The sequence below is a fragment of the Diutina rugosa genome (genome assembly GCF_008704595.1).
Source record: "Diutina rugosa strain CBS 613 chromosome Unknown scaffold20_size193122, whole genome shotgun sequence".
NCBI classification, from domain to species: domain Eukaryota; kingdom Fungi; phylum Ascomycota; class Pichiomycetes; order Serinales; family Debaryomycetaceae; genus Diutina; species Diutina rugosa.
Window position 1 is genome coordinate 115,795 of NW_022995162.1, and position 26,269 is coordinate 142,063.

The following is a 26,269-nucleotide window of genomic DNA, read 5'->3' on the forward strand; positions in this document are numbered from 1 at the left end:
CGAAAGTAGGCACTCAAGTACTAACTGCCAATTGTAGTTTGCGGGGAACTGGCGGGTTTTGATAAGACTTAAAAGCTCAAACGACCGAGAATGGATGTATGACTTGACTTGGTCAGTAGGGGCGCGAGATTCGAATCGGATAAGAAAGACAAATGCGACAAGAAGATCGGGAACCCACTTAGCAAATTCAATTAACGAAACCTTAGGGTGGTGCTCAAGTAGTTTTCGGAATGCAGACTCGAACTCGTCGAAGTATTCGAGGGTGTGGGCGAGAACTTGGAGCTGGCTGCTAAGAAGTTCGTCGCAAGGGGTTTTCGAGCCAGTGGCGAAGGAAGACCGCGGTAAGAGCTGACGAAAAACGGTGGCAACGGTGGTAGGTGATTGGTGGGTTTGCACCAAGTGTTGAAGTTGACGCTTGCTGTGGTCGAGATTGGCAGCACTGGCAGTGGAAATCACAAGCGAAACCTGGTACAGTAAAACTTTGGTAAACTCTCGATCGGGGCCCTGGGGGCTTGTTTCTCCGGCAGACACGATTGATCGAGTAAAAAGTACAGTGACAAGGGAATTGACACACCAAGGGCCGGGTTTGGTGAAGGTTCTAGGCTAAGTGTGGACGACAAAAATTTGTGTGCGAAGGTGGCGGCAACGGTTGGTCGACGCACGACCGTAGGGCAAAACGACTAGGGATCAACACGGCAACTGTGTGAGCGTTATCGGTACAAAAAGAAGACATGGCGTAGGGGTTTCTATGTGTGAAGCGAAGATTGCTATTATAATATCAAAGAACTTCTATTTCATCAAGTTATGAGCAAGCACAAAATGACCAATGACAAATTTCGTTTGTACGACGACCGCGTCGGATGGCGATGAGGAAGAATCGTGATCTACACCAAACGAGTCATTACATATTTTACTTCAAAAAATTTGGCATTCCCATGTATTTCGTTATTTCGTAAAACAAGCATAAGCAACAAACCTAATCTATAAGCTATGTCAACCTAAAACACGCCCGATCTCCTCCTTAAGCGCAGCGGCTTGTGGATTGGAGTCGTCGAGCAATTGTTGTGCTGATCTCAAAAGCTGTTTGAGCCCTTCGTTTTCAGCAGCGACAATATTGGTGGAATACCCCGCGTACTCACTCGGCGAGGCCAGCTTTCTCAGGGCGTACAGTGGCAACCGGAGGTAGTCAGTGAACAGTTTGTAGTTTTCGCTCAGCTCGCTCAAGTCGGAGTAGATTGATTCCATTTCGTTCTTAGGCTGGGCCAGGTTCTTGGAGAACACTGATGCTGACAGTTGGCTGGTCATGGTATCGCTGATATCCAGACCGGCCCGTTCACGAAGCAGTTCAGGCAGGTCCGACGGCGCCAGGGCGTACGACGGGGCAATCAGACTTAACACTTTTTCCATCATCAGTGCCTGGGGAGTATCAGTCAGATCAGCCAGGTCCGCCAGTTCAACAGTCAGGGCCCGTTGCAGTTCTTTATCGGGGTGTTCAAGGGTTGCCACAAACATGTCATCGTCCCACAGTAACAATAAGTCACCGAAGAACAAGTCCAAGTTATTGATGACATTACCCCATTTCAGTTCATTCAATAAGTGTTGGTAGATGACTTCTTCATCACCACGACTAACCGCCATCAAGATGGGTTTATTGGATAAAATCAACCCGAGGGAGATTTTGAGTAAACCGATTTTCCATCCTTGAATCATGCAAAAGTCCATGATTCTGTTGACGATCAGCAAGTCGGGCAGGTGACTCAGCATAAATGACATCCACCATTGATAAAGGAAAGCTTGCGGTTCCACGAGGTTAAAGAGATGGTCGGCAAGTTCAGGGTCGACGGAGCGAACAATATCAGTGAACTCGCGTTCCCACCGCGATAAGGTATCCAGCATGGTATTGGTGGTGAAGATATTGCGCAATTGAGGCTCAATATCCATGATGCAGATGAGGGCGTGGAAAGTCATTTGGGAATCCAGATTGAAATGATAGTAAAGCACCCCGACCAAGAACAAGAGGCCTTGGCAATAGCCAAGTTCAGAGTCAAAGTTGGCGTAAACATTGAGAATCAAATCCAAGTTCTTGATGGTAGTTGGCTCCTTAAAGAATTTGGTCAGGGGGAAGGTGCGGTTCAAGTCCTTGGCAATTTGCTTGGAGATGTCGGTGTTGTAAGAATGCTGTAAGTTTTCAAACACCAAACGTGACAGCTCGGGTAAATGGGTATGGTCCAAAAGGAACAATTTCTCCCACACGAGGCTGCGTAATTGGTTAGGAATACCTTGTTGCAAACAAAGTAATTGAGTGTAGTAAGGCAACGTGGAGATGGTGGTGACGGGGTTGTTCATAAATGCAAGCCAGTAGCTCGTCTCCACGTGGGAGGTGATCTGACTGTTGTTGTAGATGTAGTTCTTGCAACATTGCTTGTATTTAGCCTCATCCATCAACCCTCGGCCACACTTAGGGCACGTGACAAACTCATCTTCGATAAACAGATAGGCTTCAAACACTTCGGTAAGATCCTCTTTATTGAAGGTGTGTTGATGCAGCTGTTCATCGCAGCGGAGCCGGTCCACTTTGAGTTCCAAGTTCTCCAGAATGATGACGGTTTTGTGGACCGAAGTCAGCGCAAGCAGTTCTTCAAACTCGAACAACAGCTCGTAGTCGATCATCATGGTAGTTGGAAACGTTTCAGAAAGTCTCTTTTTTGTGGTAAGGAAGGTAATGAGTGATCTGTGCTCTGGGATCAAATGAAAACGAAAGGAATGGTCGGGGCGTTGTGGGATGGGGGGAAGGAAAGGAAGGACTAAAGTTGGATGAGATCAGGCGACCCGACGGTGTGGAAAACGAATGTAAAGCGCAACGACGACGTAGAAAATTTTCTCGGGGGTTAGGGAATGCTGGTGGTTTTTAACCGGGTGCACACCGCACCCGTCGTGCACACGGTTGCGTGGTGCGAGCCCTGGCGCTAATACACCAATTGCGGGTGGATTTTTATGCCGGCGGAGCACGCAGCCGCCGCGAGTGTCTCCTTGTCCTAGCGAGAGATGATGCACGCCACGCCGAGCACAGCGGCCTACGCGTCAAAGGGGTAACACCCGCACTTGTTCATAATAACAAAACAGAGAGACGTATGCTGCTAGCGCCAGGCTACCTGGGATCCGCGGGGAGCATGTGGCTGAGCCACCGCTGACCACCAGCATGCTTATAGTAGTGGTGTTAATTCAGTGGTTTCGTAATGATTTATTTGTGTCAATTGGTAGTCATCGCTAATAATCGTCGCGGGGGGTCGACTAGTGAGAGAATGCGTGTATTGAATTTTGCTAATTTCATCGATGGCCCTGGGTCGCGCTCCTCGCAATGATGTCATCAAGGAAACTAAACACGGATAGCTCCGCCAAAACAGGCTAAATACATGATCAGTAACACTAATACAGGCCGAGACAGGGGACGCTGCTGGACACAATCTCCCCTACCCGGATCACGGGGTGTGCAAGTCCCCGATCCACCATGGCAATTGCGACTCTATCTTTATAGCTCTAATAAGCTCCCTATGTATGATCCTGGGGGCGGATAGTTTTCAATGTTTACAGCAAGGTCTGGTTTGGGAACTTGAAATTTCGGGAAGATGGTTGCTGTGTAAATCAATTGGGAAAGAGTGGTAGTTTCTGTTCTATAGCCAAGAGGCGTCCCCAAAGCACGTGCGGTTGCGAGGTGATGCTGAGGTTATACAATCGCCAATCGTGTCGAAGAGAAGCTTCTCGTATTGGTATTTTTAGATTTAGCGATTTTCTCGCTAAACTGACATTCCTGGATGAAATCTGAAATGCTCTGTCGAAAGCGTGTTTATATCTTTTTCCGCCGTGCTCCTAATCAGAAAACACACACTCTCTCAGCCGCTTTTGGTATTGTAATGGTCGCACACGCACTCACTAAAAGCATGGTTGGCACGTGAGTGATGGGCATTGAGCGATCAACTCACCGAACTAGTGTAGAATGGTGTTCTACTTCAAGGCCGTCATCCCCGATGAAATCGTCGACATCGAACGGCAGATCTATATGGGTCGGGATAAGATCGAAAACGACCCGTTGATCCACCACTCCCACCCGAAAAACATTTGGTTCCACGTCGATAACGTCTCCCTGGCTCACGTCTACCTTCAGTTGACGGCTGATGAGATCAAGCTGTGGAAACTGTTTCAACTGTTTGACATCGATGAACGAGTCTTAGAGCAGATGGCTCAGTTGGTTAAAGCTAATTCCATCAAGGGCAATAAGCTTAATAACGTCACTATCATCTATACTCCAGTGGAAAACCTTCACACTGATGGGCTGATGGATACCGGTACTGTCACTTTCAAAAACCCTAAATTAGTGAAACGAGTGAAAGTGGCTAAAAAGGATAATGCCATTATCAACAAATTAAATAAGACTAAGACCGAGGGACTGACTGAAGACTTTATCGCTGCTCAACAAGAACTTGCTAAACAGATTGATCGTGAGAGAAAGGAACAAGAACGTCTTGACAAAGAACTTGAATTACAATACGCTGAGGCTAAACGCACCAAAAATGACCCTTACGCCGACTTATACTCACAAGAGGCGGTCAACGCTAACCTGAATGAGTTCCGTAACGAGAACTGGGTCGACGACGAGTTTTGGTGACCAATTCACCAATTTACAAAACGGTACTATTTACAAACAGTTTTCAAACCATGTATATATTTAATATCCACCCTAGACAGGCAGACTGATTATGCTAGCAGATATTAATAGACTTAGACGTCCATCTTGACGGGGAACTTGCCAGCATCACGTTGGTCGTCCCACTTTTCCACCCAGTCGACAGGGCACAACGAGGTGAAGGTCTTGAAGAAGATTTGGCACGGTTCAAAGTCTTCGCCCTTGACGTTGACACACTTGTGGTAGTCGACGTACGATTGGAAGCAGTGCTTGGTTTGGTTTTGGTAAGGGAACCGGGGGTCGAATTGGGGAGTTTCGAACTTGAAGTTTTCCTTGTCAATTTCAACCATGGTAGGAAGCTGGTGGGTTGTATGTAAGCCGTTCTGGTTTTTTTTTTCAGGCGGCGAGCGTGGGTGCGACTGGTGAGAAACAGCGGAAGCTCATTGGATCGCGGGCTTGCCTGCAGGTTATGGCTTTTATGAGCTGATTTTTATAGTGAGTAGGAGACTACTACGAATACCGTAAGTCACGTTTTGACAATATGAGCCCATTTGTATAAATCTAGTGATAGACAGTCTATATAAGCCGAGGAAATCGTTCTATCGATGTACAGATGAACACAATGGTGTAGCGTAAACGTGTCCGCACCAATTGCTCTATATATTAATGAGTTAAGACAGAGACACACTAGACGTCTTGCTGGGTCCAGCCCTTGGCGTCGGTGCGTTTTCTGCCCAAGTAAACTTTCATCACGGGAAGTTTTATCGGTTTAAGGTCTTGAAGTTCTTGTAGTTCATCCTTAGGAGTTCTGGCGTACTCGTTGAACGAGATGCGGTTATATTGAGCCTCCACATTGGCTTTATCCTTAACAATCTCGGCGATGGCCACCGTTTTCCCCACGTAGTGGCCTTCACCTGCGATCACCACACCCCCACTGGGACCTTTGATCTGTGCCAAAGCAGCATCGACCACCTCCTGCATTGGTTCTCGGGTAATCTGAATCACGGGCGCTTTAAAGTCATCGGCCATCGTGGTGATGATTTTCGTAGCCGCGCAGGGTTTAGATATACAGTGGCTGCGAAATACGATAGCAAGATATAAATACATATCTATTGATATTCAAAAACCGTTTGATATGTTTTATGTTTTATGCTATGGGTGGTGACCGTTTGAGAGTCTTGAAGGGGCTCGTTTCAACGAGATAGCGTCACACTGGCTGTATCGAGATTGAAGCTCACCGGGAGTAGAATGAACCCAGTCAGCAATCAAGTCGTGTGTGCTGGAAGAAGGAGTGGGCATCTTGAACGTCTTGTGTGCTCCGTAAGGCGACGTAGGCACGCGTCCGTTTTTCAATGGCAGACTGGCAATCTTCTGTGCCGGGTGAATAGTCCCGTTAGGGTAGAGGATGAACAAGTTGCCCACGTCATCTTTCAAAAGGGTATAGGTAGCAAACCCACACTCCGACGAAATGAAACTCTCAATGATGGAATTGCAGGCGGTAGTGTCGCTTTCGGTTTCGTTAGAAATAGTCATTTTTGATGGTTACAATTCATCGACGACTTTTCGTTATATATTTATTTGGCGATCATCAGATAATGTTTGATGAGGCGTAATTGGAAGTATAGGCGTTATGGTGGCAACCAGAACGTTTAGGGCCATTAGAATGGTTTACGGTGGTGATGCCTGACTCTCGAATTTCCAGGTTTTTTACGGGGAGGGGAACACTCGGGATCTTCCACTTCCCCCCACCTACCCCACGTTTTTTTTAGCGACACCGCTAACTGTGAACGCCCTACCTCCAAGGAATATCGAGAAAACATGCCAAGTATAGACAAACGCGTTGCAACACTTAAAAGCTTTTAGTTAGTAAATATATCAGCTTGCTTCAATCAACGACTCAACCCTATCGACGACAGAGAGGCTATGCCGTCAAACTCCCGCGGAAGTTTCCACCCTGCATATGCTCTTGCCCTGTGACAACTCGCGAAATCCCGTGAATCCTCTCCACGGGTTTTTTTTGGTATAAATTGCACCGGTGTACTCAATTGTCGTTTGATGCAAAGAGTGTGTGCTTCCATCACCAGATCCAAGTTCCCACTCCGTCTTTTCTCCACAACTACTGCCAAAATGTCGTCGTGTCCCTACAAGCAACCCGCTCACAAGTTGACCATGATCCCCGGTCCCATTGAGTTCTCCGACGAAGTGTTGTACGCCATGCTGACTCCGTCGCAGGCCCACACTTCGCCCGAATTCATTGAAACCTTCCAGACTTCGTTGAAGAACTTGAGAAAGGTGTTCAAGCTGACCGACCCCGAAGCTCAACCCTACGTGTTGGCCGGTTCCGGTACTCTTGGCTGGGACGTTGCCGCCTCCAACTTGGTTTCTCCTGGTGAAAAGGTGTTGGTGCTCTCCACTGGGTTCTTCTCCGACAACTTTGCCGAATGTCTCAGAGTGCACGGGGCTGACGTCGACGTCGTCACCGCCGACCTCGGTGACGTCGTCCCCATTGACACCATCAAGCAAGCGTTGTCGAAGACCAAGTACGCTGCCATCACCATCACCCAAGTCGACACCTCCACCGCCGTGCTTTCGGACGTCGAAGCCATCTCTAAGGCCGTCAAGGAAGTGTCTCCTGAAACTTTGATCATCGTCGATGGCGTGTGCTCGATCGCCTCGGAAGTGTTGGACTTTGACAAGTGGGGGGTTGACTTTGCCTTGACTGCCTCGCAAAAGGCCATTGGCGTCCCCGCCGGTCTCTCGATCTTCTTCGCCTCGGGCAGAGCCCAAAAGAAGGCCGAGGCGAGAAAGCAAACCACCTGGTTCGCCTCGATGAAGAAGTGGGCCCCCATCATGCAAGCCTACGAACTGGGTAAAGGTGCCTACTTCGCCACCCCCGCCGTGCAAACCGTCACCGCGTTGAAGGTTGGTTTGGACCAAATCTTGGCCCAAGGCGTCGACGAAAGAATCAAGGCTAACGCCGTCGCCCTGGACAAGTTCAAGGACGCCATGGAAGGCTTGGGTCTCAAGTTGGTTGCCAAGAACAGAGACGTCGCCGCCCACGGGTTGTCGGCTGTCTACTGGCCTGAAGGTACCGACGGTGCTGCTTTCTTGGGCTCGTTGGCCAAGAAGGGCTTCGTCGTCGCTGGTGGTATCCACAAGCAAATCGTCGGCACCTACTTCAGAGTCGGCCACATGGGCTACTCCGTCACTCAAGACCACGTGCAAAGATTGACTGAAGCCATCAAGGAAACCTTGAACGAATTGAAGAAGTAAAATTTAGACGAGTAATGAAATAATAACTTAGATTTAATCATCACCAGGTAGTCTCTCATTTTCTATGAAATTGTGGTTTTGTGGTGTATTTCGCCGCAGCCCACTTTTACTCGGAGTGCGTAGCCGCAAGATTCAAATATACCTTGATAGCTTTCAACAGGCTGTAACCACTACCACCGTTTTTACTCGGGTTATTCCGTGTGGCTCATCGTATCTATATGAAATTATTTCGGACCATCTGGGCCATCTCCGCGCAATCCCGATTGCGGGCATTGTGCCTGGTGCGTTAATTCCGCAAGTATCACCGTGGCGTGCTTGATAAATCACATACCACCACAGTTTTTTTTTCTCTTATCTATTTATCACCACTCAGGTACCCAACTGCTTTCCTTCCAGTGCTGGTGTCGATAAACCACCAACCTTGGTAGTTTTGGCGTAAGCTCACGTGATTATAGATCCCGCGAGATATATCAACATCGAGGAACCCCTACCCCATGCTTGTCAGTGCCTGCCGCCCGTCGTCGTCAATGATCCGGACGGGGGTGAGTTTAGCCCGGATGGCTCGTCCGCGGGTGACTGCCTCCTGGATCCGTGCCTCGACAATTTCGCGGCCATCTCCCATATTGGCTGGCCATCAGCTCCGGTTCTACGCCGCCAATCCCCTCGATGCCCTGGGTCCTCCACCTCCCACAGGTTCTTCCGGCCTCGGTCCTAATAAAGATAAGCCCGAGAAGAAACTGACGTGGCGTGATGGTCTCAACTCCAGTGATACCAAGATCCTCAAATCGTTACTCGTCACCATCTGGCCTAAGGACAATTGGAAGTTTAGGGCTCGAGTAGTGATTGCCATTTCCTTACTTATTGCCTCGAAGCTTTTAAATGTTGAGGTGCCGTTCTTTTTTAAACAAATCATCGACTCGATGAATGTCGATTGGACTGACCAATTGGGCACCGCGGGCATCGCCGTGGGGTCGCTCATTTTGGCTTATGGGGGTGCTCGTTTTGGTGCCGTCCTCTTTGGTGAGTTGAGAAACGCTATCTTTGCTCTGGTGGCTCAAACTGCCATTAAGAGAGTCGCCCATAACACCTTCCAGCATTTGCTTAATCTTGATTTACAATTCCATTTACTGCGACAGACAGGGGCCATTACGCGTGCCATTGAGCGTGGTACTAAAGGTATATCCTACGTGCTCAACGCCATGGTGTTCCACATTGTCCCCATCACCCTCGAGATCTCGTTGGTGTGTGGTATCTTGACCTACAACTACGGGGCGTCGTTTGCTGCCGTCACCTTTTTCACGATGTTGGCGTACTCGATCTTCACCATCCGTACCACTGCCTGGAGAACAAAGTTCAGACGTCAAGCCAACGCTGCCGATAACGAGGCGTCGCTGATTGCCTTGGACTCGTTGATCAACTTTGAGCTGGTAAAATACTTTAATAACGAAGCTTACCAGCTGAACAAGTACGAAAAGGCATTGAACAAGTACCAGGACGCGCTGATTAAGATTGCCACCTCGTTAGCTTTCCTTAATCTGGGCCAAAACCTCATCTTCACCACCGCGTTGACGGCGATGATGTGGATGGGGTGCCAAGGGGTGATGGCGGGAAACTTGACGGTGGGTGACTTGGTGCTCATCAATCAGTTAGTGTTCCAGCTTTCGGTGCCATTGAACTTCTTAGGGTCAGTGTACCGTGAGTTAAAGCAATCGTTGACTGATATGGAAAACCTCTTCCAATTAAGAGACAATGAGGTGGGGATTAAGGATGCCCCTGACGCTAAGCCTCTTAAACTTAACCCTAATAATCCCGGGGAAATTCGCTTTGAGAATGTCACTTTTGGCTACCACCCTGACCGGCCCATTTTAAAGAACGCCACCTTCACCATTCCCGCCGGCGAGCGTGTGGCCATTGTCGGTCCCTCGGGGCTGGGGAAGCTGACGGTGCTCCGGTTAGTGTTCCGCTTCTACGACGTTGACTCTGGCCGCATTCTCATCGACGGCCAAGACATTTCCAAGGTCACCATCGAGTCTTTGCGTAAGCTGATCGGCATTGTGCCTCAGGACACGCCATTGTTCAATGACTCGATCCTAGAAAATATTCGCTACGGGCGCCTCGACGCTACTGACGCCGAGATCGAGCAGTTGATTAAACGGGTCAATCTCGACGGGCTTGTCGGCGAATTGCCCGATGGCGTCGACACCATCGTCGGGGAACGAGGGCTTATGATTTCCGGGGGTGAAAAGCAGCGGCTTGCCATTGCCCGGATGCTCTTAAAGAAGACGCCCATCACCTTCTTTGATGAAGCAACGTCGGCCTTAGACACTCACACCGAGCAGCGAGTGTTGTCGACGATCAGAGAAGTGACCGCCGACAAGCACCACACCACGGTGACCATCGCCCACCGCTTGCGGACCATTGCCGACAACGACAAGATCGTCGTCCTCAACAAGGGGAAGGTGCAAGAAGAGGGCACCCACTTCTCGTTGTTGGAGGACCCGACGTCACTCTACAGCCGGTTGTGGAACATCCAGGAAAACTTGGACATTGACAAGCAGTTGGAGGAGCAGCGGAAGGCCGAGCTCGAGAAGAAGAAGGCCGCCGCCAAGCGTGCTCTCGAGGAATAATTCGGGGAGTAGCGTGCATGCTCCGCGCGTTGGCGACGGCCTCGGGGTCATTTTTCTGTGCCTCATTCGGGCGTATACCGGCACTACCCGCGATCAGACGTTTCCTTGATTCCGCGGGCCCCAAGCATAAGTACTGCACCTTGCATATAGTCCCACATCTCATACAATTATATATATAAGCTGAAGCTACGTCTCTCCCAGCTGGTTTATCGATTATATCAAACATGTGCAGATCTGTTGAATGCCCCACTTGCCGTATGTGACTGTCCTCCAATGGCTCCCCCAGTGCTGACCTCCTCACCACAGTTTTGATCTCGTTGCTGAATCAGAAATGTGTGGCGTACCAGACACCGAAATTGAGTTTTTGTGCCGGACGCGAATTTTCAAACCCCGAGAGCCTACACTTTGAAAGATGGAATACTAACAATTAGACGGAAAGAGCTGGACCGGCTGCGGCCAGCACATCCCCCTGGCGATGAACTCTTACCCCCAATCGGAATGGTGCACCTGTGTTGGCGCCGACGGCAAGAGAGGCGAATTCCCTCCCAAGGCCGGTGATGGTAAGCAAAACTAGCATATTTTATTACGAATGGAATGAAGGTGAAAGGAAATCTAATACTAACGTAAGCTAACTCTCCCTTGATTACCGTGATTATGGCGGCTCTCGTGGGGTACTTGTTGTTGAAGCTCTTCAGAAAGATTTAAGCTGTATACTCACACATCATGTGATCGCTAGATATCCATTTTTTTTTTTTTTTTGTTGACCTTGAGTGCCTGCCGGAATCAAGAACGTACATAAGACTCAACAGCAAATGCCGAAAGTCAATGTTGTATAGTCAATACATCTATGTCGTCATTGACCCAGTGTGAGAACGTTTCACAAACGTTTGAAGTAGATGCAGGACGCCGGAGTGCCGATGATGACGTGTGGAATGTGAGTCAAGCGAGTAAAGTTAAAATTGAGCCGTTTTTTGCGGGCAAAGTTGCTTTTCCCTTTCCCTTAAATGTCGTCATGGCCTCGTATTATGAAATGCTTATATAAGCTCCGTGGAAAAAGCTCACAGGTGGGGGTACAGTATACTGTAGCAAAGTTTGCTGTAAACCTGGTAGCGCTCCACCGTGGGGACATTGCTGACTAAGCCAGGCGGGTGTCGGAAGTTACAGGGATGAGGAAGGGATACCGGACGTCCCCCGTTCCCAACGCCGTTCAAGACGCCAACAAAACACTTGCTGGTTATCAGTTGTGACGACAAGGGTGGTGCCGTAGCTCTGTCGCCGATGATAAAACACGTTTTTCAAGGATGACACACGTTGAAAACTTTCATCGCCGCATTTTGAAGACACTACCTGGCAACCACTGGTCTGGCGGTTAGCTAACGTTCACCGCCACTGAGGAACCACACGGTGTGGTTGCTCATAATCTAGCTATGCTTTTCCCCACGGGACCACATTTAGCGCAGTGCGTAGTTTTGTGGTTCCCTCATGCTGATAAACATTGTTTCCGGGGGTGCGGTCTGAGGTTTACGCAGTTTAGTGCCGTAACTGAGTCTAGACCGCGAGCAAATCCTCGAGGCACAGATAATCAGCATCAACGCTACTGCAAATGGACGATTTGTACACTTGTCAACTTGTTGACACCCAAAGTATTCTCCGCTCGGATATTGAGTGATAGCAAAGGTACCATCTCTAGCTTTCCCGTCCATTTGCCGGTTACGATAGTGGGTGGGGGGAAGTTCGTCATATAGACACGATAATTAGAGTTTGTGAGCCGAACTCGTAATCCCGTCCACCTGGCAACGAGTAACCTAGTACGGCACTAATGGCAGCCACGGGACCTCTGCCCCTTAACCGAAAAACACCGTAGCCACGCTCAAGCCTCAAGAGCTAGACCTCTTTTTTTTAGCGCTGTGGTTTTTCATACGCCTCGCGCACACGGAATGGGTGTGTGGCGTACGAGGTCCGCCTCCTTCACTGAACTCCGCCATGCCCCCCCACCAAGAGTCGCCGGGCGACGTCTGCTGACATAAGAGACATACGCCCGGTGTCGGCTCATTCGTAAGTTGCCAATTTGCTATTTGCTAGTATGCTTTGATCTCGCTAATGTCACACACTGAGGCAGCACTGTATCTCCAGCCAACCTTTTTCTCCATCAAAGCATAAGAAGCCTTGCGCGTCGATGACGCCGCAGCACCAATATCTGCGGGGCAAACTGGGCCGCTTGACTGTGCGAGCCATCGAGATTATCGCGTGCAAACGTGCACTTAGAAGTCACGAAATCAGCTGTAGTCTACATAGTCGTACGGTGCCACAATCGAAGCCATTACTCAAGGAAGTGTCGTGGGGACAGTTCACAAAACTTTTCATGTGGCCATTATTGGCACTGGCGACTTTGCATGAGGGGGGAGGTAGCTCCTGCATGGGGATGCGTTACTTACGGACCTCATAAAAAAAAAGGGTTGTGAGTGTCTGCCCCCAAGGCGGCTGAAGTTTATATATATAAACAGCTCAAGGGGCGAAGTGAAAAACTACACTTGAGAACACCCAATTCATGCAAATCAACCCGAAATTCAAGTTGTTTAAACTGAAGAATGACAAACCACTGACATCCACCCAACGCCAAGTATCCACCCAACGCCAAGTTTCCACGACCACCGTGTTCAACCAGTCCCACTCTCTGCCGCTGACGCCAGGCACGACTCCTCTTCATTCCCCGCTATCGAAGCAAAAGTCCACCTTTGGCGAACTGCCAACCAAGCCTTTGCGGGACGTGTACTCGACCTACAGTACCGTGCTGTTGCCGGAGCAGGGCTCTCGCCAGCGGTACAGTCACAACCACACGTCGAGCCATGACACTGATATGAGCGTCACGACTTTGCAAGAGGAAACTGAACATTTAATCCCACCTCTTCCTCGCCTGGAGCCAGGAAGACTGGTGCTGATGTCGGCGGCGTCTACTCCGCAAGTGGGTATGGATGAAGACGATAGTGAACGTCTTGCAAACAACATTTTGGTGTTTGTGTCCCACCGACAAAACGAAGCGTTGGAATGGGCTGTTTGATCACCCACAGTTTAATGAGTTATGAAATTTCGAAGTTTACTTCTACGGTATAGGTTTAATAAAATTGGGATATATTTTCATGTCACTTTTCTTTGTCCACGGATGGCTTTGCTGTAAGTTACTCGTTTACGGTAAAAATCATCGATGTGATATTTTCATTGCGGTTGTCAAGTAAGGATGCGACATTAAGCTATAGGCTCGATCTGGGTACCGTCTCAATAGAATAACTGCATTTAGTCAATTTTGGCATGGTAATGGGGTGTTTGAAAAAGACGGCTCACATTTGCATCTCCAGCGATATTGTGTGATTGTGTGCTCATCGAACTGTCACGATACGCCCCATCAAATCCCCAATCACGATATTGCTTTACCCAATTTGGCTTAATCTGCTGAGATGTCACACGTCTTCAATACGACATGCTAGTGCTTTTTCTCTGTATCGGAAAGAATCGGATGTGTAAAGGATATCTCATTAACTAGACTCAGTGAGATTGCTATTTACATGTCTAGGGTGGCTGAAGTCAGAGCTTGTTGGCGATACCCGCGTAGAGTTTACCAACAGCCTCGTTGTCGGTGTTGTCGACTTCATCTAATGCCGCTTGGAGCCCGTGTTCGGGTAATTTTTCCAACTTATCCCTGATGAACTCGTCGCGCAATCTAATTAATTCAGGGTCATGATTCATAATCGTACCCAAAATGAGCTTGTTGGTGTTGGCCAACGTAACTTTGAGTTGGGCCGCCCAATCAGAGCCGGGGCGTAACAGCTTCGGTGCCCATTTGTCATAGTTCACCTTGTACCACTTGAACAACTGAAGCTTCAGGTCCAAATCGCTCTTGTAACGGAACCCAAGTAAACCGAGCTCGATAAGTTTGGAGTCAATGTTGGTTCCAACAAAGTTAAGGGTTTTGTGCAAGAGTTGAGGGTCCGAAACAAACCCAAGCGACGAAACCGCCATAGTTTGAAGCTCGCCAATGGTGAGATCCAGGTGTGCCAACATCAGCACATCAGCGTTACGAACCAACTCCAACACATCCTTATATTCTCTAGGAGTGGCAGCAGCCATGTAAACGTTGAGGGTGGCGGCAATAACATAACGCAGAGTGAACTTCTTCGTCTTAGCGGCTTGGCGGAAGTTCTTGAACATGGTTTTGGCGATTTCTTGACATTCAGTGGTGTTAATGCCAAGCATAAGTATCAGGTTCCGTGCTTGTAACTCCAGCAGCGACATCGTGGGGCCCGTCATCAGAATGAGTTTGTCCCAGTCACCCATCTTGTCAAACATTTTCTTTTGGAACTTGCTCACCCACTCGCCGAATTTGAGGTAATCACTAAAATGACGCATGCGATCGTTGACACCATCTAAGTATTTGAGGGCAATCTTGACCACATCGTAGTCAAGAACATAGTCATTGGAAGTCATCAGATCCAACAATGCGAGGAAAGCCAACAAATCATCTTCATTAATCTCGAGATTGGCACCATCCTCCAAGAGAGCACCAAAATCATGGAGTATTGTGAGCAAAGCCACCAGGTCCATATGTTTAATATTCTTGGCAATGTTGATTGCCGAAGCGTAATCATAATGCAGACGGTAGTACCCCACGCCAAGAGAGTTGATACCCAAAAATTGGTCCATGGGGATGTCGAGTTCCATGCGCCGGTCACTCAACAACACGTTTAATAACTTTGTAGACCCGGATTCCTGTAAGACTTTGACGTACAACGGCAAGTGGTAAGGCGTGTCCTCAAGTTGGAGAGCTTGGGCATTTGAACCGCGAATATAACGGTGTTGTTCGATTGTAACTTGGCCATTCTTCACCGTTACCTGGACCCGAGGCAACCCAGTGGCGTTGAGCCACGAGTGGGCGAAAGTAGGCAAATCCACCGAAATGTCGTCGTTGAGTGTTTTCCAAAGCTCAAACACCTTAGTTGATTGGTACTTGTACTTTGTTAAGAATTTGCCACACCCTTCGAAAAATTTGGTGGAACCTTCAGCGACAAACATACCGTAAATCATGGCAACCAATGCCATACCCTTCTCATACATAGATTCGTCAAATAAGGTGGTCGTCAAGCAATTGAGCCCAATGTTGACGTTGTTCATAAACAACAGGAGTTGTTGGATTTCGTACTCTCCCTTGTCGCCATAGAAGCAGTCTCTTTGCATCAACTCTTCACGCGACTCAATCGATTGCAGCACGGGAGTGTAGTCGAGTTCATCCTTGTTGATACCAGAGTTTTTGACAACGAGATTGCCCATCCACGTCGCAAAAGCTTCATTAAACCACAATTGATTCCAGTTGTCGAAAGTGACAAGATCCCCCATCCACTGGTGCACCAACTCATGAGCTACAAGCTGTTGGAGGCCGAGACGAGATGAGAAGGAGACATCGCCGGTGGTTTGCAATTGCAGGTTGAGTACAGTCACCAAACCCCAGTTCTCCATAGCTCCGTCATTAAGGAATGGTAAACCGACAAAGTCAAGCTTGTCAAGAGGATACTCAACTTTAAACATATCCTCAATGACAGGAAGAAACTTAGCGATATAGTCGATAGCAAGTTTGGCTCCGGACATTTCACCAATAGCGGTGTAGACTCTCACGGGCTTACCACGGACCGATTCTTCGAGGAACTCAAAATCGCCAATGACGAACCCAAACACCAGAGGCGCAATGGGGGGTGTAGGCTTAAACTTGAAAACGTTCATTTCCAGCATAGATACCGGCGTCAGCGAAATCAACGATGCAACCGACATCACCTTGAATCTTCCCAAAGTAGTCACTTCCAAAGTGATGGGAGTCTTGATATGCAATTCCTCGATCAAGGGGAATACCAACTTAGCAGCGTGAGGCTGGAAGTGAGTAGCAATGATGTAGTTGTTTGATTTGCCCAGGATAGAGTCCAAGTAGTTGGTTTTGAAAAGACCTTGAGTCAGATCCTGGAAGGTATTGATCTGGTTAAGTTGACCCATATAGGTAAGGGTGACTGTTTTGGGGTCAACGGCTTCAGTCGTGGACAACTTAACTTCCCGAGCACCGCGGTCGTAGGCCACTTTAAGAGGAACCAGCCCGTTCACCACCGCCTTAGTGATGATCAACTTTTCGGCATGAAGCACTAATTGGAACCCATCCTCAGAAGCACCAGTGTACCGCGTATTGGAAACCAAATCGATGACGGCCTCACCCTGGAAGTTCGGCTTGGTGTGGTTGATTTCCAACTTCAAATGGTAATGCAGAGGTACATAGCGATTGGCCAAGGTGAGCTTGGCCCCAGTGTGGGGTGCCATGTCGGATCAAGCGTGGGGTGAACACTGGCGTGAAAATTTCGCGAAGAGCGGCTCTCCCACCGTCTATGGTGGGTACACCATGTTGTAGACGTAAATAGACATTGGCTTCACTTGTATCGGTTAATTTATCATTCATGTACAATAAGTCTTTTGGCTGATGTTAGTAATATGTTGACATTAGCTCGACTTGTCTGTCCCTCGCGCTCCCAACCAAACGACATCTCGATCCAGCGTATGGAGCCGTCTAGGGACTTCCATCATCCATACACTCCCTATGACATTCAAAGACAGTTGATGGAAGCAATCTACACCACCCTTGTAGATAACTACAAGGTGGGGGTGTTTGAGCTGCCCACAGGTACAGGCAAGACCCTTTCGATCATATGTTCCACCATGACATGGCTACGACAAGTGAAGCGTGATCAGGCTTTTTCTAAGCAAGAAACAAATGGAGCTGATGGTTCCGATGACGATGAACCTGATTGGGTCAAAGAAGCCTATCAATCACAACAAACACAGCACCAGAGATCCAAAATCGTCGAGTTTGAAAAATTCCTTACTTCATTACAAAAGGACTACGACTCTGGCAATCAGCATATCGAGAAGTCACGCGTGAAAAAACGCTTGAAAGGACCGTCAAAGTCAGAAGTTGCTGAGGATGAATTTTTACCGGAAGATTACATTGAAGGGGAACACCAGTCAAGCCTGATAGACGATGAAAACGCACGATTGGCTCAAGAGATCAATCTGCTTCTTGTTAAAAGCTCAGTGACGGCTCAAGCTGAATCATTTGAGCCGGAAGAGAATCAGGTAAAGATTTACTTTTGTTCTCGTACTCACTCCCAACTTAATCAGTTTGCTCACCAACTCAAAATAACCGAGTTTCCTTCCATTGCGGACGATGTCAAAGAGCGGGTGAAGTACATCCCACTCGGATCTCGCAAGCAGCTATGCATTAACCCTCGCATCAACAACGGCAAACTGGGCGATATGGCAATCAACGACGCATGTCTTGATCTCCAGAAGAAAGATACCGGCTGTCAGTATCTTCCCAAAAACTATCTACAAGATGACTTGGTAAATCGCTTTGCTAACTTGACAGTTGCAAAAGTACATGATATCGAGGAACTCGCTGAAATGGGTGAGAATCTTAAGTGTTGTCCTTATTATACTTTGAGAAAAGCTTTGAACGTATCACACGATGTCATCTCCGTGCCCTATCAAATGATGTTCTCAGAAAGAACACGAGATGCACTTGGTATTGATTTGACCAACCTGATAGTGGTGGTTGATGAGGCTCATAATATTACCGACACTATCTGCCTGTTACATCTGACCCTGATTTCCAAGAAAGAATTTGAACAAGCATTAAAGGGACTCACTATCTACCTCAAAAAGTTTATGCGGCGCCTTAACAGCGGGAATCGTATCAACTTAACTAAACTTATCAAGTTTTGTCTGGTGGTTGTCAAGTTCATCGACAAAAGTGAGGCTACAGGCGTCAAAGAAGGGCAGGAGGTCAAAGTATCGCAAATCATCGGCGAAACTAATGCTGATATCGCCAATGTCTTTAACCTTGAGACGTTCATGACCAAAACAAAAATTGCATATAAAATCGAAGCATACTTGGATAGTCGTGAAGACGACGATACCACATCCCTGAAACTGCCTTTACTTTTCAAAGTTGTGCAATTTTTACGTTGCATTAACAACCCTCAACTGGAAGGTAAATTTTTCTGGTCGAAGAAATCGGATGGTACCATTCTTCTAAGCTATATGTTGTTGGATCCCAGTGCTGTATTTGAACAAGTAGTTTCGAAAGCGCTGAAAGTTCTTCTATGCGGCGGTACCATGGAGCCCGTGGCAGATTATTACGACTACTTGTTCCCCCATATTCCACGAAGCGAAGTGAATGTTTTCAAATGTGGCCACATCATTCCTGAGGAAAACTTGAGTGTCTTTCCTATATCCTCCTACAATAACATGAATTTTGACTTCTCATTTCAGCAGAGAAATGATCCTAAATTGATTCGTACATTGGGGAACCTTATCAACGATTTGTGCAAAAGAGTTCCACACGGTTTGGTTGTATTCTTTCCGCTGTATGCCTATTTGTCCAAAGTGCTTGAAATCTGCTCATTTGCTGACTGTCCAAAACCATTATTTAAGGAGTCTCTGACAACCATAAGTTTGGAAAGCCTCTTAGCTGACTATAGCATTGCAGCAAACTCCTCGAAAGGAGCAATGCTTTTCGCAGTGGTTGGTGGCAAGCTTTCAGAAGGTATCAACTTCAACGACAACTTAGCACGTGCCGTGGTTATGGTGGGGATGCCATATGCAAATGCATTTTCAGGTGAAATCGTTGCCAAACGAAATTATATTGAGAAGACAACACGAGCTAATGGGGGTACCAGTACGGAGGCAAAGAAAGCATCGCAACTGTTTTACGAAAACTTGTGCATGAGATCAATCAATCAAAGTGTGGGAAGATGTATTAGACATGCGAAGGATTATGCCACAATATACTTAGTTGACCAACGGTATCTGCAACCACGCATTCAGAATAAGCTTTCACAGTGGGTAAAAGACAGAATTGAACCAGATGACTGGGAAGGTAAAACCACGGACTTTTTTGCGATGGTGAGAAAGTGATTCACCTGGGAAAGACGACGTCACTCCGTAACACCCATTTGACTCCGTCTTTGACGAGTTCCCCTTCATGACGGAGACAATCGTCACCATGTTTATGTAATAATGCCATGCCTTTCGTCGGATGAATATTCAAAGGTTCAATCCCTCTAATATCAGGGTAGAAAATAGTTCCTCCGCCAACAAATTCTTCGTCTCCTGTCAAGTAAATGAGCAAGGTCCAATGCGTTTGACCTTTACTTTTACCTTTAGCATCCATAGCGCAAGATACAGACTCATCGTAGTGTTGTCCGAAATGATGCCCCTTGCGATACCGGTATACTCTGAGCTGAGGATTGAGCCCTATAGCCTGTTCAAAGTCGCGTTTGATGGCGGCGGTTTCTGGGTCTTCATAGCCATACTCATTCTCTTGAATCAAAAGCTGTTTCAAGTACTGCCAAAGCTTTTGCGATGACTCGTAGTCAGTAGTGGACCATCTATCATTGACACGGACAGCGTACTCTTTCAGTTTTCTCAATGGTGTGGTCTCTAAATTAATACCCTTCTCGAAAGATGAGATAAGCTCTTGACACAACTCGGGAGAGAAAAACTTGTTGATGGTGATGATCTGGCCTGGGACGACTGTCTCCGGCTCCGGCTTATAAAACAGCTTTTTCAAATCGCCTGCAAGGTCAAGGAATCTTTTCGGAAACAGGTATGACATTGCAGTAATGCGTCTTGAAGAACAGCGGTAGCCGCGTGCGAACTCGATTATAGATCAAATTTATAATAACAATTATGACATTAAATCAATCTTTTTTAGTCTATAGAGGGGAGTTAGTTATTTACAACCCAAATTCTACCTTGACGGCGTTACCCATCTTTTCTAAACCACGTACCAATTCGTCCAAGGGCACGGCAGCGTAGGTGCCTCTGAAGAACACCTTGTTTTCGTCAGACTTGGGGCTCACCTTTTGGGGAGGGTTCGATTGGCCAATCGACTTGAACCACAGCCCGGGGATCATCAAGCACCCTTGCTTGATACCTTGTTCGTAGATAGCGTTTTCGACCTTGGCGACGTCGCGGTCCCATTCTTCGTACTTAGGGTGCTTGGTGGCGTCAAAGTTCACGGTGAAGAACATACCAGCCACAGGGGGGACGTACGAAGTCACTTCCTTGGGGAAGTACTTGGCGACGGCGTCCATGGCAACGTCACGCTTCTTGGTATATTCGGCACGCAAGCCAATCAACCAATCGAGGTAACCCGATTGCGACCATCTTTGCAACAAACCGTTAGTCAAAGATTGAGTCAAACCGGCGGGGCATTGGATGGACACTTCGTGCAACCGCACGAACCTTTCAAGAAGAGGCTTTTGCCCGGTGATCCACCCGATTCTCAAACCAGGGGCCAACACCTTCAGGAACGAGTCCAAACGCAACACTCTGCCGTCGACATCCATCGAAAGGAACGAAGGGACCATCGCCTTGATGAATTCGTCGTGGCTGTCAACCTTCTTGCCAGCACGAGCCAGCTCGTCGGTGGTGTAAGGGTCCATCTGAAGGAAGTAGTAAGGTTCGTCTTCGATGATGAGGAAGTCGTGCTTCTGGGCAATCTTGTAGATAGCCTCACGTCTCTCCGCCGAGAGACACGAACCGGTGGGGTTTTGACCGGTGCAAATGGTGTACAAGAACTTCGGCTTGGGCCCTTCCCAGGCGTCCATGAGCTTTTCCATCGCCTCGGGGAGCAAACCGTATTCGTCCATGGGCACGGGGATGGTGTTGACACCCAAGGCCAGCGCCGTCTCGAGCGCCGACGAGAACGAGTACTCTTCGACTAAGATCAGGTCGCCGCGCGAGCAGAACGTTCTGAGCGTCGAGTCCCACAGCTCGGTGTTACCAACGGAGGTGATGAGGTCCCAGTTCGAGTACTTGGGCGAGTGGATGATCTGGGTGTGTTCCCGCAAGAACTCGACCAACTCGGTCTGGCCTTCGGTGTAGCCGTATTGCAACGATCTCGCCAACTCGACGTCCTTGTTCTTGGGGTCGTTCTGAGCCTTGCGCTTGTACACCTCGACGACGGTCTTGTTGTCGGCGGTGACGGGAGCGGCGATGCCGTCCTGGAACGACGGCGTGGGGATGTCGGCGGTGACCTTGTCGAAGGGGAAGTAGTCCGCCAACGGCAACCCGCCGCCCAAGAACGTGAGGCCTTCCTGGCCAAAGAAACGGAAGGCTTCCTTCAACGGCAGCGGCTTTCTCAGCCGAGCTTCAAGCGACAACAAGTGGGAGAGGTCTTTGGCACTGGACATGGTGGGTTACCTCGAAAGTGAAATTTCGCGCGGTTTATATGTCCCATTTCGATCAACGGCGTTATTGATTTATCAGCCGGAAACTGAGTCATAGGTCGGAGAAAATCGGCAATAAGCGAGTGGTAACTCCAACAACGATGACGGGTTTTTACCATGTTTGTTTCAATTTGGGATTTTGTCGTGATCGATGGTCATCACTAGACGGAGGAGCGGCTAATCGTTTTTGGTAAGCGCTTCCGGCTTTTGATTCTGAGCGCTGAATCTGGTCAACGCCGCCGGTAGCCGTTCCGCGTTGGTCACGTGGGGAAGATTGATGTTAAGGTGGGGTAAATGTTTACATTTAAAGTAAGTGTTAGTGTATTAAGTATATCGTTACGGTCATCAGAAAGTCTAAAGGAAGTTGGAGGTGAAGTTGTGTCTGAATTTGGCCCACCCCTTGAGCAGGTCGACGTATTCGTTTTCCTCTTCCTCTTCCTTCAGCGGCACGTACAAATCGCTCTCAAAGTCCATATCCTCTAACTTCACCCACCGGTCCTTGCACTTAGTCCAGAAGAACCAGAAGAGGTAACAGACGGGGAACACCCCCAACTCCAAGTAGTTTTGGAAGAACAGCACCGTGTCCCAAGGCGAGAACGACGACCACCCCTGGACTAAAATGATGAACGTGGACACGATGAGCGCCGCCCATGGCCCTAACGGATACGTCCAGTTTTTGAATAGCAAAATATCGGTTTTGCCTTGCTTTTTAAGCCCCATTCTAAATCTGATCGACACCAAATTGATCACCCACCAGGTGATCAAGTTACTCAACCCGACAATCGACTGCAACCACGACCACACCGTCCCGGAACCAATGAAACTCAGACCGAACGCCAACCCCCCGACGGCCCATACGGAAATGACCCCGACGTAAGGCACTTGGAAACGGTTGGTCCAAGTGAAGATTCTGGGGAAGTAGCCTTGAGTACCAAGGTTGTACATCAAACGAGCCCCGGCAAACAACGCGTGGTTGCCTGCCAGAATCACCGACAACAAAATCGTGACGTTGACGTAGCTGCCCGCAGCCTTGTTCACAACGTTCGACGTGGCACTGACCATGGGGTGGTCCTTGGAGTGGCCCACCATGCCGTATACGATGGTGAACGGCGACGTGATGACCTTCTTGCTGGAGAGACCAGGATAGTCGTAGGGGACGTTCATGCCGATGAAGAAACACGTCAACACGTAGAAGAAAAGAATACGCCAGAACACGGTCTTGATGGTGCGAGGAATCACCTTTTGCGGGTTTTTGGTTTCACCGGCAGTCAACGTGATACTCTCAGTACCCCCGTAGGCAAAGGCAGCGGTGACGAAGACATTGGCGAACCCACGGAACCCATCGACAAACGGGGCGTCGCCTTGGCCCCAGTAGCGGAACCCGATATATTTGCCGTGGCCGTTGTTTAAGTTATTGTAACCGGCATTGACAATGATAGAGATGATGAAGAAAATAATAATGGTGGCCACTTTGAGAATGGCGAGCCAGTATTCAGCCTCACCGTAAAGCCGCACGTCAATGACGTTAAGCACCAAAAGCAAAAACCAGAAAATCAACGCGATCGCCCAGTAGGGCATGCGGTCAGCAACGTTCCAGTAGTCCCACACCATTTGCACCGCCACAAGATCACTGGCAACGGAACACATATCGTTGAAGGCATAGTTGGTCAAAATGGCAAACCCAAGCGAGTCGCTGCCAAACCGTTTGGCGTAGGTGCAAAACGACCCAGATACAGGATATACCGTCGCCATTTCCCCGAGACTCAACATGGTAAGCATTACCACGCCGCCGATGATCACGTAACAAATCAACAAACTGGCGGGACCACCGGTGGCAAGCGACTTCCCCGTACCCAAAAAGAGACCGGTACCAATGACCCCGGCGATGGTGATCATATTGATTTGACGGGCACTCAACTTTCTGGCAAGCTTGTCCTTGCTTCGGTCGTCTTGATCGAGACTAGGTTCATGGCCAGACCCATCGGAGTAGATGGGGTCCGTCTCATGGATGTAGGACTCGACGTCCTCCCGTTTGGAATCCATGGCAGAAGTCTATACGAATTTTACATTTGCTGCCTGGGATGCCAGATTTATAAAACTGTACGAAACTGTGGTCGACAAATGTCGAGCTGCAGCTTGCCGTGGTAGCGTCGAGCTCATCGCCAAAAAGGAATGTGTCCGCGGGGGTTACGACCTCTATGCAGAAAAAACAGACACAGCTAGGCATTTTCAGCACAATATATCGGTATCTATGGACCCATTGAGCCACACTTTCACCTCTTGATGGCTATAATCGCCGTACCTTGGGTCATGTCACGTGCGCAAAACTGTGGCGCTTGCACGGCACTATATGTTAAGTGGTAACTCAGCGACATAAAATACGAGGCGCCTCCCTCTGACAGCCTATCAAAAGGCCCCCCGGTGTGGCTACCAGATATATCAGTAGGCGTATAAATATTTTTGTACTCCTAGACTTCGACTTTTTTCAATTTCATAGACATGCATCGCCCTCACTCACTTTAAAGATTATTTTTGCAATTATTCTACACATGTAAGCAGTGATGACATGTATTCATATGCAAGGTTCGATTCGGCAACTGGTCGTTTGCAGCGAAATTCACTCAGGTGGCTATTCATAAGTGGTCACACAAGATTTTCTCATCTAAGGTGACGTAGTTCTCGAAGAACTTGGCGAACAAGTTCGTCAAAGGTTCGATGTCGAACGAACCCCCGGTCTCTCTAACCGAATGCATCGAAAGCTGCGGGTTGCCCAAGTCTAAAGTCCGTATGCCCAATTTTGCGGACAAAATGGGACCGATAGTTGAGCCACAGGGAGAATCGTTTCTGACCACAAAAAGCTGAAGGGGCACTCTAGCGATATCGGCGGTTTTCTTCAATAACACAATTCCGGGCGAGTTGGTGGCGTATCTCTGATTGGCGTTGATCTTGATCACCGGCCCCTTATTTAATTGCGGGCGGTTCACGGCTTCGTACTTTGTGGGGTAGTTGGGATGGACACCGTGAGCCATATCGGACGAAAGCAAAAAGGATTTCGCCATCAGCTCGTGAAAGTAGTCAGTGGCTTCCCCGCCGTCGAAATTAACTTTAGTAAGGCGGGTAATGACATCGGGAAGAAAAGTAGAGTCTGCCCCCTGAGCGGACACCAGCCCAATCTCCTCATGGTCAAATAAAGAAATTAAGTTAATTCCGCGTTGCTCAGAAAGTGTCTTGGTGGAGTCGATAAGCCCCTGAGTAGCGGTGAAGCACGAGGTTAAGTTGTCCAATCTAGCGGAGAAAATAAACTCCTTGTTCAAACCCCCGAGTACCGACTTTTGGTTGTCATACAACACTAATTCGAAATCCTCGATCTGAGAAGGGTCGACGCCGAGATCTTTGGCAATGACTTCAATAAGCAGCTTGCTGTGACGAGAAATGACATGCTGGACGGAAGAAAACTCTTCCGGGTTCAACTTTTCACCCTTGCAACAACCCAGTTCAGTAGCAGCAGCGTCTTCCTTTTCCAACGGGTCACAAGCCACTTGGCCAGCAATAGGGACCAATTGTTCTTCCTTGTTGAACTCAAACTTTTGATTGACTTCACGGTCCAAATGGATTGCCAACGTGGGGATTCTGAGCAAAGGTTGGTCGATCTTGAGGAGCTTAGGCACGAATTGACCGTTTTCGTTGACGTAGACACGACCAGCAATCAGTAAATCCCGATCGAACCACAGGTGGGCGATTAAACCCCCATATTGCTCAACACCCACTTGAATGAAACCCTCTTTAGTCCGCTTAGAAATCGGCTTGATCCGCAAACAAGGCGAATCAGTATGAGCCCCCACAATGGCGATACCGTTGCCATTTTGGAACTTGCCACCCACGGTGAAGCCAACAAGCGACGAACCGTTCCGGGTGACGAAGTACTTGCCTTCTTTCTTAAGCTTGTAGTCGTTCCAGTTTTGGCGCTCATTGATCTCGGTGAAACCAGCGCCGGTGAGCATCTTCTTCACGCTGTTGACGGCATGGTAAGGCGTCGGCAGGTCATTGACAAAGTCGACGAATTCTTGGGCTAACTCTAAGGACATGATGATGGTGGTGAACTTGGAGCCGTGCGGCGCCTTACATATGAGTGGCAACGCGACTCCCGCGGGGAATAAATGCTGTCAAAGTGGGCATTCCAAATCTCATCAACATCATCTGGCTAAAATAGATTATGGCACGATGAATGACTTCGTTGATGTGCTGTTGTTGTAAATGAGTATCTCTGCAATAATAAGTGAAGCACAATCGCTCACTCAAATTGAAGTCAATATTCCAAATCATATCCACTAATTGGTGTTGTTAAAGTCTGTTCCACAACAAGTACCTACTTC

At 48.4% G+C, this 26,269-nt stretch overlaps 14 protein-coding genes across 14 annotated transcripts; 5 read left to right on the plus strand and 9 right to left on the minus strand. All coding sequences in view use genetic code 12, as the record gives it.

Annotated features, from left to right (window-relative positions):
- Nucleotides 1-993: 993 nt before the first annotated feature.
- On the minus strand, nt 994-2,673 carry DIURU_003818 (TBC domain-containing protein; the record flags this gene model as incomplete). Its single annotated transcript, XM_034156622.1, has 1 exon — nt 994-2,673. The coding sequence occupies one exon, from the start codon at nt 2,671-2,673 to the stop codon at nt 994-996; it is 1,680 nt and encodes a 559-aa protein (XP_034011395.1).
- A 1,321-nt stretch (nt 2,674-3,994) lies between these two features.
- DIURU_003819 (uncharacterized protein) lies at nt 3,995-4,663 on the plus strand (the record flags this gene model as incomplete). Its single annotated transcript, XM_034156623.1, has 1 exon — nt 3,995-4,663. One exon carries the CDS (start codon nt 3,995-3,997, stop codon nt 4,661-4,663), a length of 669 nt encoding a protein of 222 aa, XP_034011396.1.
- A 113-nt stretch (nt 4,664-4,776) lies between these two features.
- Nucleotides 4,777-5,031, minus strand: DIURU_003820 (cytochrome c oxidase subunit VIb; the record flags this gene model as incomplete). The annotated part of the gene is made up of 1 exon (XM_034156625.1): nt 4,777-5,031. The coding sequence occupies one exon, from the start codon at nt 5,029-5,031 to the stop codon at nt 4,777-4,779; it is 255 nt and encodes an 84-aa protein (XP_034011397.1).
- A 337-nt stretch (nt 5,032-5,368) lies between these two features.
- On the minus strand, nt 5,369-5,710 carry DIURU_003821 (ribonuclease P subunit p25 family protein; the record flags this gene model as incomplete). Its single annotated transcript, XM_034156626.1, has 1 exon — nt 5,369-5,710. The coding sequence occupies one exon, from the start codon at nt 5,708-5,710 to the stop codon at nt 5,369-5,371; it is 342 nt and encodes a 113-aa protein (XP_034011398.1).
- Nucleotides 5,711-5,833: 123 nt separating this feature from the next.
- Nucleotides 5,834-6,214, minus strand: DIURU_003822 (uncharacterized protein; the record flags this gene model as incomplete). Its single annotated transcript, XM_034156627.1, has 1 exon — nt 5,834-6,214. One exon carries the CDS (start codon nt 6,212-6,214, stop codon nt 5,834-5,836), a length of 381 nt encoding a protein of 126 aa, XP_034011399.1.
- A 522-nt stretch (nt 6,215-6,736) lies between these two features.
- DIURU_003823 (pyridoxal-phosphate-dependent aminotransferase family protein) lies at nt 6,737-7,954 on the plus strand (the record flags this gene model as incomplete). The annotated part of the gene is made up of 1 exon (XM_034156628.1): nt 6,737-7,954. One exon carries the CDS (start codon nt 6,737-6,739, stop codon nt 7,952-7,954), a length of 1,218 nt encoding a protein of 405 aa, XP_034011400.1.
- A 494-nt stretch (nt 7,955-8,448) lies between these two features.
- Nucleotides 8,449-10,581, plus strand: ATM1 (ATP-binding cassette Fe/S cluster precursor transporter; the record flags this gene model as incomplete). The annotated part of the gene is made up of 1 exon (XM_034156629.1): nt 8,449-10,581. One exon carries the CDS (start codon nt 8,449-8,451, stop codon nt 10,579-10,581), a length of 2,133 nt encoding a protein of 710 aa, XP_034011401.1.
- A 2,548-nt stretch (nt 10,582-13,129) lies between these two features.
- On the plus strand, nt 13,130-13,639 carry DIURU_003825 (uncharacterized protein; the record flags this gene model as incomplete). Its single annotated transcript, XM_034156630.1, has 1 exon — nt 13,130-13,639. One exon carries the CDS (start codon nt 13,130-13,132, stop codon nt 13,637-13,639), a length of 510 nt encoding a protein of 169 aa, XP_034011402.1.
- Nucleotides 13,640-14,160: 521 nt separating this feature from the next.
- On the minus strand, nt 14,161-16,926 carry DIURU_003826 (uncharacterized protein; the record flags this gene model as incomplete). The annotated part of the gene is made up of 1 exon (XM_034156631.1): nt 14,161-16,926. One exon carries the CDS (start codon nt 16,924-16,926, stop codon nt 14,161-14,163), a length of 2,766 nt encoding a protein of 921 aa, XP_034011403.1.
- Nucleotides 16,927-17,094: 168 nt separating this feature from the next.
- DIURU_003827 (uncharacterized protein) lies at nt 17,095-19,578 on the plus strand (the record flags this gene model as incomplete). The annotated part of the gene is made up of 1 exon (XM_034156632.1): nt 17,095-19,578. One exon carries the CDS (start codon nt 17,095-17,097, stop codon nt 19,576-19,578), a length of 2,484 nt encoding a protein of 827 aa, XP_034011404.1.
- A 1-nt stretch (nt 19,579) lies between these two features.
- DIURU_003828 (uncharacterized protein) lies at nt 19,580-20,278 on the minus strand (the record flags this gene model as incomplete). Its single annotated transcript, XM_034156633.1, has 1 exon — nt 19,580-20,278. The coding sequence occupies one exon, from the start codon at nt 20,276-20,278 to the stop codon at nt 19,580-19,582; it is 699 nt and encodes a 232-aa protein (XP_034011405.1).
- A 121-nt stretch (nt 20,279-20,399) lies between these two features.
- Nucleotides 20,400-21,860, minus strand: ARO8 (bifunctional 2-aminoadipate transaminase/aromatic-amino-acid:2-oxoglutarate transaminase; the record flags this gene model as incomplete). The annotated part of the gene is made up of 1 exon (XM_034156634.1): nt 20,400-21,860. One exon carries the CDS (start codon nt 21,858-21,860, stop codon nt 20,400-20,402), a length of 1,461 nt encoding a protein of 486 aa, XP_034011406.1.
- Nucleotides 21,861-22,250: 390 nt separating this feature from the next.
- ALP1 (Alp1p) lies at nt 22,251-23,939 on the minus strand (the record flags this gene model as incomplete). Its single annotated transcript, XM_034156636.1, has 1 exon — nt 22,251-23,939. The coding sequence occupies one exon, from the start codon at nt 23,937-23,939 to the stop codon at nt 22,251-22,253; it is 1,689 nt and encodes a 562-aa protein (XP_034011407.1).
- A 590-nt stretch (nt 23,940-24,529) lies between these two features.
- DIURU_003831 (aspartyl aminopeptidase) lies at nt 24,530-25,981 on the minus strand (the record flags this gene model as incomplete). The annotated part of the gene is made up of 1 exon (XM_034156637.1): nt 24,530-25,981. One exon carries the CDS (start codon nt 25,979-25,981, stop codon nt 24,530-24,532), a length of 1,452 nt encoding a protein of 483 aa, XP_034011408.1.
- Nucleotides 25,982-26,269: the final 288 nt, after the last annotated feature.